At 36.1% G+C, this 20,889-nt stretch overlaps 2 protein-coding genes across 7 annotated transcripts; both read left to right on the top strand.

Annotated features, from left to right (window-relative positions):
- Positions 1 to 71: 71 nt before the first annotated feature.
- Positions 72 to 2,232, top strand: LOC110815561 (GDSL-like lipase/acylhydrolase superfamily protein). The gene is made up of 5 exons (XM_022043391.2): positions 72 to 564; positions 675 to 805; positions 897 to 1,130; positions 1,381 to 1,636; positions 1,788 to 2,232. Exons 1-5 carry the CDS (start codon positions 309 to 311, stop codon positions 1,979 to 1,981), a joined length of 1,071 nt encoding a protein of 356 aa, XP_021899083.2. The 5' UTR covers positions 72 to 308; the 3' UTR covers positions 1,982 to 2,232.
- A 691-nt stretch (positions 2,233 to 2,923) lies between these two features.
- Positions 2,924 to 20,443, top strand: LOC110815544 (recQ-mediated instability-like protein). Of its 6 annotated transcripts, none has more exons than XR_015816980.1 (5): positions 2,924 to 3,544; positions 3,648 to 3,709; positions 4,207 to 4,355; positions 4,465 to 7,554; positions 7,677 to 9,482. XR_015816980.1 is itself a non-coding variant. In XM_088213321.1 (5 exons), the coding sequence occupies exons 1-5, from the start codon at positions 3,235 to 3,237 to the stop codon at positions 20,161 to 20,163; spliced, it is 606 nt and encodes a 201-aa protein (XP_088069447.1). In that variant the 5' UTR covers positions 2,927 to 3,234; the 3' UTR covers positions 20,164 to 20,443. The 6 variants fall into 6 exon arrangements, 5 of the variants coding, with proteins under 5 accessions (XP_088069446.1, XP_088069447.1, XP_088069445.1 ...); XM_088213321.1 differs by lacking the exons at positions 4,465 to 7,554; positions 7,677 to 9,482 and adding an exon at positions 20,004 to 20,443 and having other exon boundaries at positions 2,927 to 3,354; positions 3,430 to 3,544; XM_088213320.1 differs by having other exon boundaries at positions 4,465 to 9,482.
- Positions 20,444 to 20,889: the final 446 nt, after the last annotated feature.

Below are 20,889 nucleotides of genomic sequence, written 5' to 3'. Positions count from 1 at the left end.
AGCTATTACAGCTAGCTCTATACACTCACCTACATAAATGACATACACCATTTCATTTTAGTTGAAACCACTCCCACTTGTTTAACACTAAAACCCTTTCATCCCTCTTCTTTCTTCTCTACTTTACACACATACACATATACATACGTATCAAACACTCTTGTAATCCCTTGTCAAACAATTCCCATTAATAGTGTTTACGATTCAAGATGTATGGTACACCAATACCCACTTTTAAATTTACCCATTTCCAATAACTCTATATAACAACGTATACACACACACACACACATATTCCTATAAGCTGAATGTGTGGAAGCAGTTGGGTTAGCATTATAATGGCCATTCTAATTCCTCTTCTTTCTTTGCTACTGCCCATTATTGCAAACTCCCAGCCTCTTGTTCCTGCAATGTTCATATTTGGTGACTCTGTTGTTGATGCGGGCAACAACAATCACATTTACACTCTTATCAAATCAAACTTCCCTCCTTACGGAAGAGACTTTGTCAATCACAGACCCACTGGAAGGTTCTGCAATGGAAAACTGGCTGCAGACTTCACAGGTACCTTCTTAATTATAACATATCACATTATAATATACATATTTTTGTATATATCTAGCATGGGTCTGCTAATCATCAGTGTCATATATATATATATATATATAAAACAGCGGAGAACCTTGGCTTCACTACTTATCCTCCACCTTATCTCAGCAAAAATGCCAGAGGAAAAAAACTCCTAACTGGTGCCAATTTTGCCTCTGCAGCTTCTGGGTATTATGATACTACAGCAAAGCTGTATGTAAGTATAGGCAATTAAGTACTTTATATGTATATATGTATACAAGTTAGTCTGGGTTAAAACTGATGTTGTGAAAATGATTATTTTGTAGCATGCAATCAGTTTAAGTCAGCAGGTGGAAAACTACAAGGAGTACCAGAATAAGCTAGTGGAGATTGCAGGAAAATCAAATGCTTCAGAAATAATATCTGGTGCTCTCTATCTTGTTAGTGGTGGGAGCAGTGACTTTGTCCAGAATTATTACATTAATCCTTTGCTTTACAAGGCTTTCACACCCGATCAATTCTCGGACGTTCTCTTGCAATCCTACGAAAATTTTGTACAGGTCTGAACTGATAATTTAAAATTTAAAATTACTAGACACATGTCCCTTTCCCACAAAGTGTGAATCAAGTATAAAGCTAATAAGCTTTATGCTAATTTTACTTTTAAGACAACTGTACTACATAGGATTCAAGATGTAGAATTCTGTCTCTGATTCATCTTAAATAATTGAAGGAATTGATTATCCAAAATAGATGGGAACATTGATAAAATTAATTGTTCTATATAGTAGTAACGAGTTAGTTGTGCAGGATTTGTATATGCTAGGCGCAAGGAAGATTGGAGTGACGACACTGCCACCTCTGGGATGCCTCCCTGCAGCCATTACAATTTTTGGCGCTGACAGCAATTTGTGCGTAACCAGGCTAAATAATGATGCTGTCTCCTTCAACAACAAGCTCAATGCCACATCTCAAGGCCTGACAAAAAGACTTAGGGGCCTCAATTTGGTCGTCCTGGATATCTACCAACCTCTTTATAATCTTGTTGTTAACCCTTCTGATAATGGTAAAATCCATGTGAATTAGAGTAATTATAAACTTATCTATACTCTCAAAACAACTATAAACTTAGCGTACATATGAATATATAAGAGAGACATTTGGGTGGTGTAGGTAACTAATTAAAAAAGAAAATGGTGGAATTTGTTGTAATGCAGGGTTTGTAGAGGCAAGAAGAGCTTGTTGTGGGACAGGATTGCTAGAGACATCAATATTGTGCAATCATAAATCAGTTGGGACATGTGCAAATGCAAGTCAATATGTGTTTTGGGATGGGTTTCATCCATCAGAGGCTGCAAACAAGATTCTATCGGATGATCTCTTGACTGCTGGAATCTCTCTCGTTTTCTAATCACCATCAATGTACCAGTATTCATCGTTATGCTTTGAACCATGATGTTTTGGTCAGCTTTGTTCTCTTTTATATTGTAAGAGCCAATTTCCGCTCTTGAACTGTACAAGTTCTTTATCTATTGAATTCTGCTCCAAGAAATACTATGTTTTTAGTTTTTGTGTTTTTGGGATTTGGACATCAACTTGTAATTGCAACACTCTCCTCCTTCTGTATTTGTTTTATGCGCAACGTAATTGGACTTACTTTTCCATAAACATTGCCAGAGTTAGTATTTTTGCTTTTTCACTTTTATTGGATGATAATTACATAATTCTTGCATAATCAAGAGTAGAATTTTCCTTTCTTTTTTTTTTTTTGAATCAATAAATAGAGAGTAATTTGGTGGGAATCATTTGTATTTAATTATTACTCATTCCATTTTATGGAGTTTATCATAATAATTAGTTTAACTAAGTCATCTTCACATACCATTTAATCTCTTAGTCTAATAATATAATTATTTACGTGTAGTTATCTATAATAGAATTAAATAAATTAAAACGATTGTTATTGTTTAAATTTTTATTCAACATCTTGTACTCAATTAACCAAGTGAAGTTGTTCGTATATTGAGTATTATTTTTAATTTCTTTAGTATTAAATAACTTATTTATATGAATATATTTGGATCTACTAGTATTTATATTATTTTGATCTTTTAAGGATTTCATATTTATATTTTTATTATGATCATATTTTCATTGTATAGTATATAAGACTTTTAATTTTTTTTTTTAAAAGAATTTAGGCATTTGCTGCAATTGCAATTTTATTAATTTAAATATTTATTCAATTGCAATAAATGAAAAAAGGCAGAAACTATTTTTATCATTATTAAAATAATAATATAATATCTTTAAATTTAAGATTATTACAGTAATATTCCATATACATCATATATAATTGACTTGCTGTGCACACCAATTACATGGGTGATTAGGTGATAGAGAATGGACTACAGTTTGTCATGGAAATTTTGCATCTTTATCGTTTATCATGGTCTTTTCTACTGCTGCATCTTCAACTTCAGTCATGGAAATTTCGCAGAACAATTATCACAGTGTTTGAAAGAGTAATTGGTAGTAGCTGGTCGGCGGTGCAAAACAAAAATGTTTTCTGATCTTTGACCTTTTATCTTTCCTAAATTGGTCCTTGACCTTCCATTGCTTGGTTAATTTACCAGAGCCTCTTTGATATTAGAGTAATAGAAAATGGATTACAGTTTGGCAGCGTTAAAAGTGCTAAGCGCACAGTTGAAGGATGCACGAGAAGCTCCTTCGCAAAACGCCCTAACCCTCGGTGGCATCCTCTTCCAGCGAGCCTGGTTACAGGTCCTATTTTTCATTTCCCCTCTTTTAGTTCCTTTTTTTTTTTTCTATTTCCCTGTAATCTCACCATCTGCACAGGGCGTTCTGCTCTCGGCCGCCGGCGGTGATGACTCTCGTCTGCTTCTTGATGACGGGACGGGCATTGTCGAACTTGGCCTAGCCGGCGAGTTCCGTCTCCGTCAATGGAATTCAGGTTTTTGACTTAGTAGTTTTTCTTAATTTTGTTTTATTTTTATGGCTTATCAGTATTTATGGATTGCTTGATGAAGTGATGGTGGGTTATTGTGTCTGTGCAGGAATGTACGTGATGGTGGTTGGCGGGTATCTTGTTCGTACGAGTGATATTCCTATAATTAAGGTCAATTTCTGAATTAATGTCATCGTTTTCAGTCATTATTTTCAATATGCACTTTGTTTTTGCATATACAAATTTCAAATATGCCTCTCATTTTGTTATGTTGGAAAATTACATAACACTCTTAATTCTTGTTTTGGTTTCTTGGATACTTGAAAAAATGACAGTAATTTAAGAAAATTTCTCTTGAGCATGGGTGATTAAGGTTTCATGTTTAATGACCTGACCTGTGTCCTATATTTGGATTCTCATTGTGGGTAAAACTTATCAAAATTCTCAAGACCCACATGTACTTTGCTGCAAATAAGACAAAATCCATATCTAGGAAAGGTCTTTTCCCTGTTAGTTATTTGTTAAACTTTACTCAGTTTGGACCAATGGCTGTAAGTATATTTCATTTACGTAGGTGTTTCGAGGCTATGGGATGTCATTTAATTTCACTAGAGAGGCATCATCTGCCTGTAATATATTTTATTTTACAAATCACTCGTTGGTTTCAGGTTTGTGGCCATAGGTATTCACAATGTTGGATGGGGAAGTATCCTGTGTGTACCATGTTGAATTTGGTGAAAAAGACTATTGAAAAAACTAAGAGCTGTTCTTTGATTCTCTGTCTAATTTATGCGAATAATAAGCTGATTTATAAAAGGTAATGTTTCTTAGTTTCTTTTTAGAAGATTACTTTCTAGACAAGATAACTTTTCTTTCCCTTCTCTCATGTCGACTCCTTCGTCTAAGAGGTTTCTGGTCATTGATAGAAAATCTTTTGACTGGAGAAGGTGGATTGCATCAGCATTACTGAAAATGGAAGAGGTTTTCTTTCCTCAATTTTTTTTTTCAGAGAAGGAGACAGAGTGGTTGGTCAGTTCATTTACACAATTCTCTTGGGAGAAAGGAGATGCATCATAGTTTAGAAGTATGGTGGGTAGTAAACATACTTTATGGATGTCATTGGAGTAAACAGAAGCAGTAGGCACTTGCCATTGCTGAAAGAATGCAGGAGAAAAGGAGGATTTATATCCTTGAGGGTGGGGAAGCTAGTGGTTGGTGGAGGATGGCGAAGGCAGTTAGTGGGTTGCTTGGCAGGGATTTTGCACCTCCCTGGAAGAGAAGCATGGAGGTTTCTAACACATCTTCTGAAGGGGAAGAAGACAGAGGCCAAGTATCAATGGTATGGGCAACCTGTGCTGTCCTGAATGCAATGTGAAGATTTGGATTAAGGGGGAGGCGGTCGATGGGTGAAAAGGTGAAGGCTTTTGTAGAAACAGTGACTATTGCAGGTTCATGGTTTAAGAAGAAGAGATCTGATTCCAAAACAGGTCAGGTTTTTTTTTTTCTCAAATTTCAACACCTGCCTCGCATTGGGCCAAAACAAGCGGGCCCAAAGATAGGTTTTAAGAAGGATAGAACAGGCCCATTTGTGCATCAACCTGGGCCTGAAGATAGGTTTTTGCAAATGATACGCTTCTGTTTTGTAAGCCTGAACCACAATTCTTACTGAATATGAGGTGTGTGCTCTTTTGTGTCCAAGTTGTTTCTAGGATCAAAATAAACGTGTCAAAAATCTGAGTTGGTCTGGATAGGGGATAGGAAGGATTTAGAAAGCCTGGCTAGTGTTCTGAGGTATGGAGGGACTGATTTCCTATGAAGTACTTGGGTCTCCCCCTGGATGCTAAATTCAAATATATCTCCACATGGAATCCTATTATCAGCAAAGTGAAGCGAGACTAGCAAGATGGAAGAGGAACTTCCTGTCAAAAAGGGGAAGACTGACTCTCATCAAGATTACACTTTACAATCTACCGATTTATTCTCTATCGTTCTTGACCATTCCAGTGATAGTGATAAAGCAGTTTTAGCTATTCAATGCAGATACATAGGGGAAGATTCGAGTGGAAAAAGGAGTTTTCATGTAGTTGCTTGGTGAAAGCAATCAAAGAACCATATAATAGGGGCTGTCTTGGTATCAAGTCAATGATTGGGCTGAATAAAACCTTGCAAAGAAAGTGGCTATGGAAATCCATGAAGGAGAGAGATAGTTTCTCCAGGCGGGTAATAAGAGCTAAGTTTGGCACTGATAGTAACAGGTGGTATACAAGGACTTCAAGTAGGTCTCCTTCAGTCAGCTTATGGAGGAAAATTGGTATCGGAAGAGATGAGTTCCAAGATGAAATAGCTTGGGAGGTCAAAGCAAGGCAAGATGTGAGGTTTTGGTTGGAAGAATGGATGGAAGGTGGTGTATTAAGGCAACAATTCCCCAAAATTTATTCCTTTGCTTGCAATAAGAAGGCAACAACAACAAGATCTTTCTCCAATTAAGAGGGTAGTGGAACCTAGGTAGTTGATCTGGTAAGGAACCGCAATGAGTGGGAGGTAAATGAATATGTTGGTTTGTTGCATTCTTTTTTCGCAATAGGGAAGACTCTGATGTCCTGGATGAGTCAAGGTAGAAATTGCGCCAAAAAGGGAATTTTTTGGTAAAATCCTACTGCTACCATTTGGCGGCAAGCAGTAGAATTTTTGAAGATTTCTTGTCGAAATTGATTTGGAGGTTAAAGCATCTCATAAAATTGCTTTCTTTTCCTAGGAGGCAATGCGATGATGTATGTATCACAGATAACTTGATCAAGAGGGGAAAAATAATTGCAAATTGATGTTATTTATGCAAGAGACCTGCAGCATCTATCAACCATCTTCTCTCATGTTGTTGTATCTTCTATCAGGTTTGGTGTTTGAAAGGGTATGCATGGGGATAAGGCTTCGACAACAATCTCAGCATTATCCCTTTGGCTATCCTTTGAGTTGTTAGGATAGAGAGGAAAATAAGAATCTTTGAGGATATAGAATGTTCTTTTGAGAGAATTGGGCTCTTAGTTTCAAACTTTAGGTTTTTTTATTAAGAGTCATCCCCCTCTATTCTAGTGAGAATTTAGGGGATTCGGTTGATACATTGATGAAGTTGTAAAATTTTTTATATGGGTTGATACGTTGGTGCTCTTAATAGTATTCTTTTTATTTTTGAAAAGTTCCTTTAAAAGATTGAATCATTTTCTTATTGGAAAGGTTGGATGGTAAATCAAACACTTTTCATAGTAGCATATTGAATAAAAATAATTCATTTAATGTTGCGAGCTTGCTATTTCTTCATTAATACTTGGTTTAATGATGCATTTCGCTACCATGATGGCCACATTGTTGGTCATAAAATGGATATCTGGATAGACTATTTAAGCTTATCTGTAAGAGAATTTCTATTAAAGCTAGAGTTGCTTCTGTTTTGTGGCCTTGTCAACTTGAATTTTAAAAACGTTTTTGTGGGGTTCTTTATGTAAGCAATGCTTTCTCTCTGGCTTTGTAGTTTTCTTGTCTAAAGGAAAATTAAATCCAAAAGCTCATTTTGGAAAGGCATTGTTAGGAAACTCTTAGCAGTCTACTATAGGAGGAATGACATAAAAGGAAATTCATCCATGGAGGGGCAAAATCGTCCTTTCACCATCTTGAAATTTAAGGTTAGGGTTTGACTGAATCAAAACCCTAATTGATGAAGACTATCACAAGATTGCCGCTGCAAGTCACAAGATCAAGGTGATTTCCACCCCTTGGCCGCTCATCCCTATCACTTACAACCTATAAATAGAACATTCTTATATGCAATATAATCATCGATTAAAATCAGAATTATTTAATTCTAAAGTCTTCTCTTGATTCTTGCAATGATAAGAATTGTTTTGCTCGTACAATATAAGTAAGGAAGCACAAATACAGTTGCAGATGCCTTATTCAAAAGGGAACACAAGGAGAATTCCATAGAAGTACTTTACACAGTTACCGCCACTGTCTTTGCTTGGGTAAGTGAAGTATCTAAAAGTTATGAAGGTGATTCGGACATAGAACAAATTATCGCATAACTCTTAATTTCTCCGCAAGGCAAGCCTTCCTTCCACCTTTCTAATGAATTCCTTTAATGCAGGGGAATGGTAGTATTGGGCAACAATGATAGTTTACGACACCAAATATTCCAACATTGTCATAACTCCACCATAAGGGGTCACACAAGGGTCAAAGCCACCTACGAATGAGTCAAACAATGCTTCTATTGGCCCGACATGAAAAGGCAAGTCACCTAGTGGGTACAACAGTGTGATACTTGCCAACGTTGTAAAAATGAAAAAGTGGCCCTCCCAGGACTCTTACAACTGTTAATCGATAGTGGCCCAAGTTTGAAGTCATAAATAAATGGATTTCATTGAAAAACAGTTCACGTCCGAGAACAAAGATATGGTTCTGATGATAGTAGATTGGTTCATAAAGTATGATCACTTTATTCCTTTAAAGCATCCATTCTCAGCCTATGGTGTTGCCCAACATTTTATCGAAACTATTCACAAGCTGCACTGAGCGCCACAAGTCATAGTATTAGACCGAGATCCCTTGTTCACAAGTCTCTTTTGGAAGGAATTAATGAAAACAATTGCAACTTGCCTCCATTTTAGCATTGCATATTATCCTCAAACAGACAAGCAGACTGAACGACTAAATCAATACTTAGAGATATATTTGAAGCGCATAACTCATAATCAATCAAAAACGTGGATGAAATGGTTATCTTCTGCTAAATAGTGGTACAACATAACCTACTACACGAGTCTCAAAATGACCCCATTCCAAGCTTTCTTCAGGTATGCACCTCCTCATTTTTTGGGCATTGCTGATTTCTCTTTAGTCTTCCTTTTGATAGAATAATTGTTAGCAAAAAGAGAAGAGACCAACCAAAAAATTAAGCAATAGCTTCTGAGGGTCCAAGCCTGAAGAAAACCTTATGCAAATAAGAATCGTTGTTAGAGGAGCTTTGAAGAACATGATTGGGTATTACTCAAGCTGCAACTGTACAAACATGGTACGGTAAGACAAGTCAAAGGATCCAAGCTATCACCTCGTTTCTGTGTGTAATTTCAAATAATACAAAAGATTGGATTAGTAGCTTACAAACTTCAGCTACTCCCTGACTCTAAAGTCCACCCAGTGTTGCTTGTATCGCGACTCAAGAAATTCACGAAAGGTAGAAACAGGGTGATCAGGGTTTTACCTGACAATACAAGAGAAGATGAATTCAGTGTTCGACCATGACAAATATTATGACACTGAGTCATAATGTGAGGATCTACGTCTATAAAACAAGTGCTAGTACAATGGGAAGACATTGCAACTAATGAATGCACTTGGAAAGATTATGATTACCTATAGTGACAGTTTCCACAACTCAAGTTTGAGAATAAGGTTGATGTTCCAGGGGAGGCTATTGTTTGGAAACCCTTAATAGTCTACTACAAGAGGAAGGACAGAAAAGAAAATTCACCCATGGAGGGACAAAATCGTTCTTTCACCATCCTAGAAGATTAGGGTTAGGGTTTGACCGAATCAAACTATAACTAGTGAAGACGATTGCGAGATGGCTGCTTCAAGTCACAAGATCCTGGCAGTTTTCACGCCTTTTGCCGTTAATCCCTACCACTTACGACCTATAAATAGACCATTCTTCTACGCAATGTAATCATAAAATAAAATCAGAAGTATTTACCTCTAAAGTTTTCTCTCTATTATTTCTCTTCTTTTTCTCTCTTCTCTTCTTCTTTTTTGCATATTAGAGACCATGTCTAGAACTTCTGACACCTTATTTAGGCGATTGGTGGTTGTATGGGAGTGGTGTATAGTCTTGATCTGTAAAAGGAAGAAGAAGAGAAGAGAGAAAAAAAGAGAAAGAACAGAGAAAAGAGAAGACTTTAGAGGTAAATAATTCTGATTTTATTCGATGATTACATTACGTAGAAGAATGGTCTATTTATAGGCTGTAAGTGATAGGAATGAACGATAAAGGGGGTGGAAATTGCCCGGATCTTGTGACTTGCAACGGCAATCTCGCGATTGTCTTCATTTATTAGGGTTTGATTCGGCCAAGCCTTAACCCTAATCTTCCAGGATGGTGAAAAGACGATTTTACCCTTTCGTGGATGAATTTCCTTTTTTGTCCTTCCTCCAGTAGTAGATTGCTAAGTGGTTCTTAACAATACATTTTCTTTGAACATCAACCTTATCCTCGAAGTTGAGTTGTGGAAATTGTTGTTGTAAGTAATCATAATCTTTTCAAGTACATTCATCAATTATAGTCTATTTCCGTTGTGCTAGTACTTGTTTTATAGACATAGATCCTCTCATTATGACTTGGTGTTGTAGCACTTGTCTCGGCCAAATACTGAGTTTATCTTCTCTTGTACTTTATGGTAATCTCTTATCACCCTGTTTTTGCCTTCAGTGTATTTCTTGAGCTGTGATATATGGAACACTGGCTAAATTCTAAAGTTAACGGGTAGTTGAAGTTTGTAGGCTACTAATCCAAATCTCTTGTATTATTTGAAATGGCACGTAGAAATAAGATGATCTTTTGGATCCTTTGGCCTTTCTTACTGTACCTTGTTTGTACAGTTGCAGTTTGAGTAATACCTAATCATGTTCTTTGAAGATCCTATTACAACAATTATTATTTGCATATTGCTTTGTTCGGGCTTGGGCTTTCAGAAGTTATTGCTTAATTCTTTTGCTAGGCTCTTCTCTTTTTGTTAACAATTCTTCCACCAAAAGGGAGGCTAGAGAGAAATCATTAATATCCAAAAAATGAGGAGGTGCGTACCTGTAAAGAGCTTGGAAGGGGGTCATTTTAAGGCTCGTGTGGTAGGTTGTGTTGTACCACCATTTGCAGAAGATAACCATTTTGCCCATGTTTTTGATTGGTTATAAGCTATACATCTCTAAGCATTGATTTAGTTGTTCAGTCTGAATGTTTGTTTGAGGATAATATGCAATACTGAAATGGAGATAAGTTGCAATTATTTTCATTAATTCCTTCCAAAAGAGATATGAACAAGGGATCTCGTTCTGATACTATGACTTGTAGCACTCAGTGCAGCTTGTGAATAGTTTCCATAAAACGTTGGGCGACACCATGGGTTGAGAAGGGATGCTTTAAAAAAATAAAATGACCATACTTTATGAACTAGTCTACTGTCACTAGAATCGTATCTCTGTTCTCGGACTTGGGCAATTTTTCAATAAAATCCATTAGTATGTGCATCCGAACTTGGGAAGGTATTGGTAGCAGTTGTAGGAGTTCCTAAAGGGCCATTTTTTTCATTTTTAGGATGCTGGAAAGTATTGCACTGTTGTACCCACTGAGTGGCTTGCCTTTTCATGTCGAGTCAATAAAGGTGTTGTTTGACTCGTTCTTGGATGGCTTTGACCCATAACTGACTCTTTATGACAAAGTTATGACATTATCAAAGTATTTGGTGTCATAGACTTTCATTGTTGCTCAATACTACTATTCCCTTGTATCGGAGGAGTTCATTATAGAGGTGGAACAAAGGCATGTCTTGTGGAGAAATTAAGAGTTCCGAGTCACTTGCATAACTTTTAGATAGTTCACTTACCCAAGCAACAATAGTGGCGGTAACTGTATATAGTACTTTTGCGGAATTCTCCTTATGTTCCCTTATGGATAGGGCATCTCCAACTGTATTTATGGGTTTTTCCTTATATTGTATGAGATGATTCAACCCTAACATTTTCAGAATGCCTTTTTGTTGGAACACCGACGACACTCTTTGATCTATAAGTATTTGAGGTTGTGTTGATCTGTCTAAATGACGAAGGAAACTCCGTCTAATGGCACCATTGGCTTATTGCTAAAAGACGACCATGAGTTTTTTCGTGTACACTGACTTGGATTGGTTTCTAGGACTCAGCACCTTGCTGATAAAGGTGATTGGTTACCCTTCCTATATTAAAACCACTCTAATTCCTTTATCACTAGTATCTTTTTCTATGATGAATGAATCAAACATTGGAAGCCGCAATACTGAGTTAGAAGTCATTGTTTTCTTCAGTTGTGGAAGGCTTGTTCAGCTTCAAGAGTCCATTGGAATGCTTCTTTCTTTAAGAGATCTATAAGGGGTTTGGTCGTCATGTCGTGTTGCTTGACGACTTTGCGGTAATAGCTCGTATAGCCTAGAAATCCCCTGAGAGCCTTGAGTGTTTGCAGGGTCAACTAATTAAGCATGGCCTTAATGTTTTTCGAATATGTTTGTACCCCGTTCCTTGAGATGAGATGCCCTAGATATTCTACTTGGATCTGCAGAAAACGTCATTTAGATTTTTTTGCATATAACTTGTGTTATCATAGCAACTGTAATATCTATTCAAGTTGACACAAATGTTCTTGTTTGTTAAAGTTATAAATAAGTATATCTTCGAAGAAGATAATAACAAACTTCTTGATGAATTCTCTAAAGATGTGATTCATTAAGACCTGAAAGGTGACTAGAGTATTGGTAAGACAAAATGGCATAACTTTGAACTTATAGAGGTCATGATGAGTTCGGAATGCCCTTTTTGAAATATCTTCTTCTTTAACACAAATATGTTGATATCTTGCTCTCAGATCAAGTTTTGAAAAGATGGAGGCACAATGCAATTCATCAAGTAAGTCATCAATGATGCAAATTGAGGAACTTATCATTAATTATTAGCAAGTCAAGTTCCCGGTAGTCTACGCAAAATCTCCAAGTTATGCCCTTTTTGACATGTAGGATCGCAGATGAGAACAAGATTTGGCTAGATCGAATGATGGATTCCTATAACATATTATGCATCTGTTTTTCTATTTCATTTTTTTGAAAGGAATACCTGGAGGATTGAATATTGACAGTTGCTCATTCCTTAAATAGGGAGATTGAATGATCAAACTTCCTAAGTGGCAATAGTCCTTTGGTCTCCTTGAACACATCTTGGGATTATTCTAGTAAGGACTCAAGGGCTTCGTTCTATGTTGGTGTAGTTTTTTCCTTTAGATCAATTTTCATAATAAGGAACATTGTGCTCCCCGCTATATTTTTTTTTTTGTTTGCCCTAATTTTTTGCAGAAGTTTCTTTTAATTGACCCAAGAGGCCACCTCCCTTTAGAATTATGAGTGAGTTACCATAATGGAATTCAACAGTGGCATGTACAAAATCGAACACAATGGGGCTAAATTGTTTCATTTAATCCACCCCCAGCATCATATCATACCCACCAAGTTGAATGACTCGAAAATCATATATGAATTTATAGCCTTGCACGATCCATGTCACATCTGGTAATGCAACGCTGCTAATGATCTTTTTTCCATTAGCTACCATCACTGTTAGTGGTTTGTCATTGACGACTCGAGTTTTCACTCCTTTTGCCACCTCTTAATTCAAGAATGAGTGAGAGCTTCTGTTGTCTAGCTTCTGTAGCTTGACAGTGTCCCTCTGATTTTATGAGTATTGTCTGTCGAAATACCCTCTGTAGCTTGTATGGATAGGATTCCTGTTGGATTTTCTTCCTTCACTGTTGTTGATTCTCCTTGGTTGGAAATTTTTTCTACCCCCTTCATGGTTTTGTTTTGGCAACGGTATCCTGAGAAATAACAACACCACATTCAACAAGAGGTCATTGATCTCCTCGCTTCGATTTCTGTTCCTAGACGATCAAAATTTTGATTCGTCGTTCTTCTTGAAGCTCCTGAAGCATAGGTGGTTCTTTCATGGAAATGGGAACTCCTCGCTATTTCAATTATAGATTGTTACTACAGCAAGACTTGGTCAAACGCTTGATTAAGCGTATGAGACTTGAGTAGCCTTATCACAGGTTGCAACTCCGATTTGAGGCTACTCATAAAACTAGATATAAAAAGTTTCTCTGAAAGAAGCATTCATGAGAGCGTGTAAGTGTTCAAACTGAACCTGATAGTTTAGAATTGTACTTGTTTGCGATAGTTTGTTGAATTCTTCTATGAAGTCATTTCAGGATGGTCCTCCAAATTTTCGTCAAAGCTCTTCCACAAAGTACTCCCATTTGATTGCGTCAATTTTTTCTAGTCACTCATGGCACCATGCATATGCAATCTCATGCAGAAATAGCAATTCAACCTCAAGTTTCTACTCCTCCCTTGTGTTGTGGGCCAAAAAATACTTCTCCGACCGTATAACCTACCCGCGGGGTTTGTTCCTTCAAAAAGAGGAATTTCCACTTTAGGGAGTGAAATTTTACGCTGAACTGGTTCGGTTGGGCAGTTTGGTTCGATCTAGTGGGTCTATCGGTTCGATTCGGACTTGTTTCGGTTCAACACTATGCCGATTCAGCTCAAGTAGGTTTGGGTCGACCCTATTCGGTCCACCTCCCCCATTGGTCCGATTTTGTTTTTCTCAAGTGAATCGTCCCCTATATATATCTGAAATCCTAAACCCGTTCTTAGGCTTCCTTGTTGCGTGCCGCTCGGCAAAGGGAGGAGACCTTCATCCTCGCACGATTCTACCATTACTTCGGCCTTTTTCCAGATGACTTCCTACGAAGCCATTCCATGATCGTGTTGAACTGTTGGCGGGATTCACGCTTCATTTCATACATGGTATCCATGAAAGTGGCAAGTGTATGGTCTACGTCCTTCACAATGAGTTCGACCACCTCGGTTTTGCCTTCCCCTTAGATCGAGTGCGTGAGGCGAGCCAACATACGATTCAGCCGGTTGTGGCTTTGATACTACCTTGTCAGAAGCCCTAAACATGGTTTCTGATTTATAAAAAGGAAGAAGAGAAGAGAGGAAAAAGGAGAGAGAATAGAGAAAAGAGAAGACTTTAGAAGTAAATAATTTTGATTTTATTCGATAATTACATTGCATAGAAAAATGATCTATTAATAACCTGTAAGTGATAGGGATAAACGGCAAAGGGGCGGAAATTGCCCAGATTTTATGACTTGCAGCGGCAATCTTGTGATCGTCTTCATCAATTAGGGTTTGATTTGGTCAAACCCTAACCCTAACCCTCAGTGAGTGAATTTCCTTTTCTATACTTTCTCCAGTAGTAGAATGCTAAGGGTTTCCTCGCACAAGGTCAAGAAGCTTATCCACAATATCATGACAACACTAGGTTTTCTCAAGATGAGCATGCTAATCTTAGTAAAGGGTCAAGGTTGATGCATCTACATTTGATAGGAATTTAGATGTTGGAATCTTTTTAGATCGGGTTAGTACTATATACGACTACTTTTTGTATTACCACTTAGAATGATGTAGATGAAATTCATTTAGCAAAGGTGAAGTTAGTAAATTCTGCTGAAAGATTTTGGTAAACCGTTCAAAACATTTTTAGAGGTTTTAGATGATCCACTAGTCACTCTTATACTTGGGATGAATTGCGAGCGAAATATGTTTCCACTTGTTAGAAACTGAACTTTAGTGGACCATCTCTTTAATATTAAGCAGTCAGCCTCTAGCATTAAATGAGCGAATGGCTAAATTGAAGTGATAGTGAGCGAAAAACCTAGTATTGGTTGGATTCCTTCTAATGTACATTTAATTGCACCCTGAAATCAACAAAGAAGTCCAATTCTATTCTCATTCTGATACTGACATAAGTTTCAAAAGACCTCCAGTGATAGGGAAAGAGCTTAAGCCCTCTACTAATATGTTGAGTTGTTCCTCAAGCATCCTCTTTTGGCCATCAAGATCAACGATCCTAGGTCTTAAGGACAGTATCACTAAGAGAAAGGAGTTTAGGCATCAGTTCTCTCAATCTGTATGCTTGCACGCCTAGCTAGGTTGTTTGATAATAGTGTCATAGGTGTAAGCAGATGGGTGACATAGTTGCTTGTTGTCCTATGTGAGCCTTTCTTAGAGAGTCTAACATTTTCTTAGTAGAGGAAATCCACTGTCATGAGGACCTTATTTGTTAGAGTATGATATTGACCTTAATGTTGGATCAGAGGATCAGAACAATCATACTACAATGTTATGAGATGTCTCTTTTCTAACCCAGTGAAAATGATCAGTGAAAACACTTTTCATAGAGACATGAGGTGCAAGCTGGTCATAGATAATGGAAGTGTTAGGGAGGTGTTCTTCAAGATAGCATCTATGGAGTTGGAACTTAAGGTGGAAATACAATTTCATCCCTTTACACTATGATTGGAATGAGGGAAGTGATGGGAAATGAAAGGAAAAGAGGGAATACTCATAATTCTCTCTTATTTGGATAAAAAATAAAAAGTTACCGAAGGAAAGGGAGGGATAGTAACTACCCCTTAGTTTCCCTTCAAAATTCAGTTTTTATATTTTCCCAAATTGGAGGAAAAATAAGGAAAAAGAAAAAACTTAAAACTTTTAATAAAGAGTATAATGGACTGTCTAGCTTGTAACTCTATTTTAACAGAGGATATTATTGATAAATTTCTTACCGTTAATCATATAATTTCTTTTCCAAACTTAGACAAAATATTATGACAATCTTTTCATTTTCTTTAATTTCTTAATATTTAGCTATCCAAGTAAAGGGAATGTGTTTCCTTGCCTTTTCTTTCTGTTGCTTTACTACTTTTTATATAAACATAGTGCTAAAAATTTCTTGGGTAGATAAGATCACTTTATCGATCATCCATAGGTGCAAGGTCCAAATTGACATGAGATAATACAAGGATATCGCAGTTTTCTACTTATGGACATTACTCATGTTATTCTAGGATGCTCATTGGCTATTTGGTCTTGATGTAGCACATTGCCAAAGGGAGAACACTTATACGTTCGAGCACAATAGTGTGATAATACTTCTCAAGCCTACAAAACTAGTGAAGCCAAGCCCCACAAAGAAATTTAAAATGAGCTCAAAGGTTTCTACTATTAAGAATCTTCACCTGTTAACACAGGATTTTGATGGGGAGAAGAAAAGGGGAACTCTATGTTACATTGATCTCAACAAAGTTATCTGAAATTCTCTCAAAATTAGGTCTAACCTTCCACAGAATTATTTAAGTTAGAAGATATATATATTTTCTTTGTCATAGTTGATGAACTCCCTAGTGAATTACCACCTATGTAGGACATGCAAAATCAAATGTATTTAGTTTCATGGACCTGCTTGTCTAATGTTCCACGTTATAGGTTGAATAACAAGCAAAGAGAAGAGTCGAATAGGCAAGTAGAAGATCTTATATCAAAGGGCTTCACTCATCTAGTATTAACCATTGTGTTTACCCCTGAGAAAGATAATTCTTTGGAACATGTCAGATAGTATAGCCAACTAAGATAACTGTCAAGTATAGTTTCCAATCCCTGGGCTTGAGCATATGCTTGTATGTTACTCTGTTCTACCTGATATTCCAAGAGAGATCTTCGTAGAGGATACAATCAAATTAGGGTTAGACTTGGTGACAAATGGAAGATCCTTCCAAACTAAGATGGAACATTTGATTGGCTGGTTGTCTTTTGAACTTTCTAATACTCCCAACATTACAATAGGGTGATGAGCCTATGACCCACATCTTAGGACCATTCCTTCGAAAATCTCCTGTAGTTTATCTTGATGACATTATCTATAGCAAATCTAAGGCTATCCATCTAAAAGTAACCATTTGGAGCCTTTGAGAAGTTAAAGGTGTAGTTCCTAACTCTGAAATATTGGAACAACTAGAAAGTTTGCAGAGCCAAGGATTATAACAGGTCTTAGCAAGTTTCATTATTTGACTGCTTTTTACCAGACTCGTAATGGTTTTTGGTTCTGCCATGGCTTCCATAATTGATTGTTTGAATTTAATGGAATTTAAGTGGACCTGATCAGTTACTGAGGCATTTTTAGAGATATTATAAAGCATCCAGATTTTGATAAGTTTTTTGAAGCTGAATGTGATGTCTTGAGAATTTGAATAGGAGGAACAATGAGTCAAGTGAGGCTAAATAGAGACAAGGAGTTCTATGTTGTAGTATCACTAAAGCACTTGGGTTCTAAACAATTATCCTCACAAAAGAAGTTGAAAGACGGACATGCTAAGTGAGTCGAGTTTCGTCATGTATATTTGTTGTTAGGCTCATTCAGGTATTGGGAGTAAAGATATGATGCACTTGGTAGTTTCTGTGTTAACTAAAAAATATGTGCTCAAGGCATTGCCTTTAAGATGGAGGATGAGTATTCTACTTGTCCTAATTTTGGCATTATTTACCATTAAGATCAAGCATTGTCATGTCAGAGATTGGTAGGGTTTTTCATATATGAGGAATGATTGTTTAGAATCCCAAGTTGTCTGAAAAATGCATGTGTTTGTAGGTCATGTTGGTGGATATAAAACCATTTTGTTGGTTGAGAAAAGGTTTTATTGGCTAGCTAGAGGGATGTTGCTAAAGCCATTTTTCAATATCCACGTATTAATTTTAGAAGGTCAGGAAAACAAACAACTGACTTTTTGTAATCGTCTGCTTGAACTCTAGAAGAATGTGAGGATGGAATCTAAAATTACCTAGGAAATTAAGAAGTTATGATTCTATTTTTGTAATTATGAATATGTTTTCATAAATAGCTTACTTTATCCTTGTAGTAAATAGATGATGCAATACATGTTGCAGTGATATTTAGAGTGGTAGTAAAGCTACATGTGCTGCTTCCTGCCAGTGTCTAATAGAGATGTCAAATTTATAAGTTATTTTTTGGAAGACACTTTGTAAGATTTCTTGTACCTTATTGAAATTTTCTTCAGTTTCTCATAATTGATGGACAAATTTAGATAGTTAATTGTAGTCTGGGTAGTTTCTTTTGGTGTGTTGTAGTAGAGGTACTTGGGATCTAATGTTATCTCCTGCCAAGTTTGCTTGTAACAACTTTGTTAGTTGGTCTAAAATAAAGTCTTTTGACAATTGTTTATGGCTTTTCACACGTGAATTTATTGATTTGCCACCTCTTCCTCATGATGTTAACCTTTTTGAACCTATTGAATCATTTCCCCAACATATGCAAAAATTTTCATGTTGAGGTTAGACGTCAAATTACTATGAGATCACAAACTTTTATTCTTGATGTGCTATCATAGAGCTAAAGAGTTTAATGTTGATAGTTATGTCATAGTTTGCACTAAACCAAAGCAATACCCTTCCCAAAATAAAAAGCTACATGCTCAAGTGATGGCCCCTTACCCCATTCTTTGAGAATTTGGACCTAATATTTGCTTGATCATACCTATTCATGTGAACACTAGACAGGATTTTGACATTGAAAATTTATTTTCTGATGTGAATAACTTTGAGCCTTCCTGCTTTACCTACTACTGTTTCTGCACATTTGCAAGTTCCCAGGGCACCAAATTCCTTTAGAGATGTCTTACAGATGCTTCTTTTTCTTCACTTGTGGAGGTCATCGCAAGTTTCCTGTAAAGTAGAAGGATCATCCTGAGTTGGATAATTCATGGGTCACAAAAGATGAAATTTGCATAATGGATTACATCCAACCATTTTTCAAAAAATATCTAAGTTTCCTCTTGAGAGTTGAATCCTTAAGAAGCAGGAGAATAATGTAGGATGATTTAAATTACTAGGATGACATATCCTCCTAGGAGTAGGAATAACTTCTTGGAATATTACTAGTGTAGGACTTTTGATAGTATAAGAATATACCGTTTTCTGTATTTTTGGATATAACTTTTTCTATATTTTCCTTAAGTTGCAGTCTTGTTATCTAAATGTTTTCTTATTAGTTATGTTAGACTATGCAGACACCCTGTAAAAACATAGGTGCTTCATTATTATTTTTCACAACATGCTTATGAATAAACTACATAAATATTTTGCTAATAATTGTCTGATTACTAAATCAGTTGATTTCTTAAGTTAATATGAACTTTTTATACGTTAAGGCATACATTAATATGTAGCTACATGTGGGCATCATGCCCCTGAACTGAAGTAGTTATACAGTATTTTGATAATGTTTTGTAGTACTGAAATTATACAGTAATCACTTTTCATTGCACAATGTAACTTCGAAATGCTATTTGAATACTGTTGATTTAAAAATGTTAAAAGTATTATCAAGTTATTATCAAATTTTTACAAAAATATTATTGCACAGTATTATCAAACTATTACAAAACATTAAGAATATGAAGGCATGATTTTCTGGAGGCATCATCGCATTGTCGGTTGGTATTCAATAATAATTCAAAATAATTTTCTAAAAAAATATTTTAAACAAAATTTTATTATTTTTAGACTCAAATCCATTCTTATTATTATCAGTTTCTTAAGATTGTTTTCATTTATATCTACATTACATACTTTTAGATATAAACATATTTGAATGTACGAAATGCAAATCTGAGTACGAAATAGAACTTTTCATCATTTTCAAAGACATGTGAAGAAGATGCATAGTCAGAACGTACTGATACCACTATCCTGTTTCATGTCAGGTTCACAAGATTGTGGATCTTTCATCATTTCCAGATAGAGAAGCAATGTGGTATCTGGAGGTCCTTGAGGCTTACAAACTGTTCTACAAACCCCTCATTGAAGATTTCATTTAGTTCCTGGAGTCTCGCAAATCTTATTATTGTTTTTTTTAGCGTATGAAGTGCGTAAAGGTGATCATTTTCTCTGCCCTTTTCTTTCTTCTTTCTCTATTTCTCTCTTCCAGACTGTATCCCATCCCCCCAAAATTTATGTGGGTGCTGTTGATTTTACCTTAATTGATATATTTTAAGTTGGTACACGTGGATGCCACATGTGATGACATGTGGTATTTATTTATACACATCAGCAAACACATGATTATCGTGAACGGTATTGGTGGATAATAACGGTTAAGAGTGTAATTTGAATACTTTCAGAAATTGAGAATTAATTTTCAGTAGTTGATGATGAAGTCAAATACTTTAAGTTTTAAATAAACCTTGCATTCAAGTTCAAGTGATACAACAAATGTTTAGGACACTTATATAAATGAATCCTTGATTCCCTTGATTTAACAGGCTTTCAAGTCTGTATTGATTGTGTAAAGTGGAAAGGGACAAACACAATAAGAATAAGTGCCAACAGAACTTGATATGTCTTAGAACTAATTCATATGGGATATTTCTGGATCATTCCCTACGAATCAAGCTATGCTACCATTTTTATATTTCTCTTTATTAAACACAAACTCTTCCATCCATAAAATTTAGTCTCATAAAAATATCCCTACAAAAACTGAGGCTTGCGGGATAATAAAATCAAAACTCACTATTAATAAATTCTTATAATATTACTTGATATGCAACAAAAACTTCTATGAGCAATTTTATTTGGCACAGTTGTCAT

The sequence above is a fragment of the Carica papaya genome, chromosome 2 (assembly GCF_054855325.1).
Source record: "Carica papaya isolate Zhongbai chromosome 2, ASM5485532v1, whole genome shotgun sequence".
In the NCBI taxonomy this organism is placed as follows: Eukaryota; Viridiplantae; Streptophyta; class Magnoliopsida; order Brassicales; family Caricaceae; genus Carica; species Carica papaya.
This window is presented reverse-complemented; position numbering and strand designations above follow the sequence as displayed.

Coding starts and splice junctions, on each gene's coding strand:
- LOC110815544 (XM_088213319.1), top strand. CDS start 3,235: ATGGATTACAGTTTGGCAGCGTTAAAAGTGCTAAGCGCACAGTTGAAG. Junction 3,545..3,647: donor TCTCCGTCAATGGAATTCAG/GTTTTTGACTTA, acceptor GTGTCTGTGCAG/GAATGTACGTGATGGTGGTT. Junction 4,356..20,003: donor AATAAGCTGATTTATAAAAG/GTAATGTTTCTT, acceptor GTTTCATGTCAG/GTTCACAAGATTGTGGATCT.
- LOC110815561 (XM_022043391.2), top strand. CDS start 309: ATGTGTGGAAGCAGTTGGGTTAGCATTATAATGGCCATTCTAATTCCT. Junction 1,131..1,380: donor CCTACGAAAATTTTGTACAG/GTCTGAACTGAT, acceptor TTAGTTGTGCAG/GATTTGTATATGCTAGGCGC. Junction 1,637..1,787: donor TGTTAACCCTTCTGATAATG/GTAAAATCCATG, acceptor GTTGTAATGCAG/GGTTTGTAGAGGCAAGAAGA.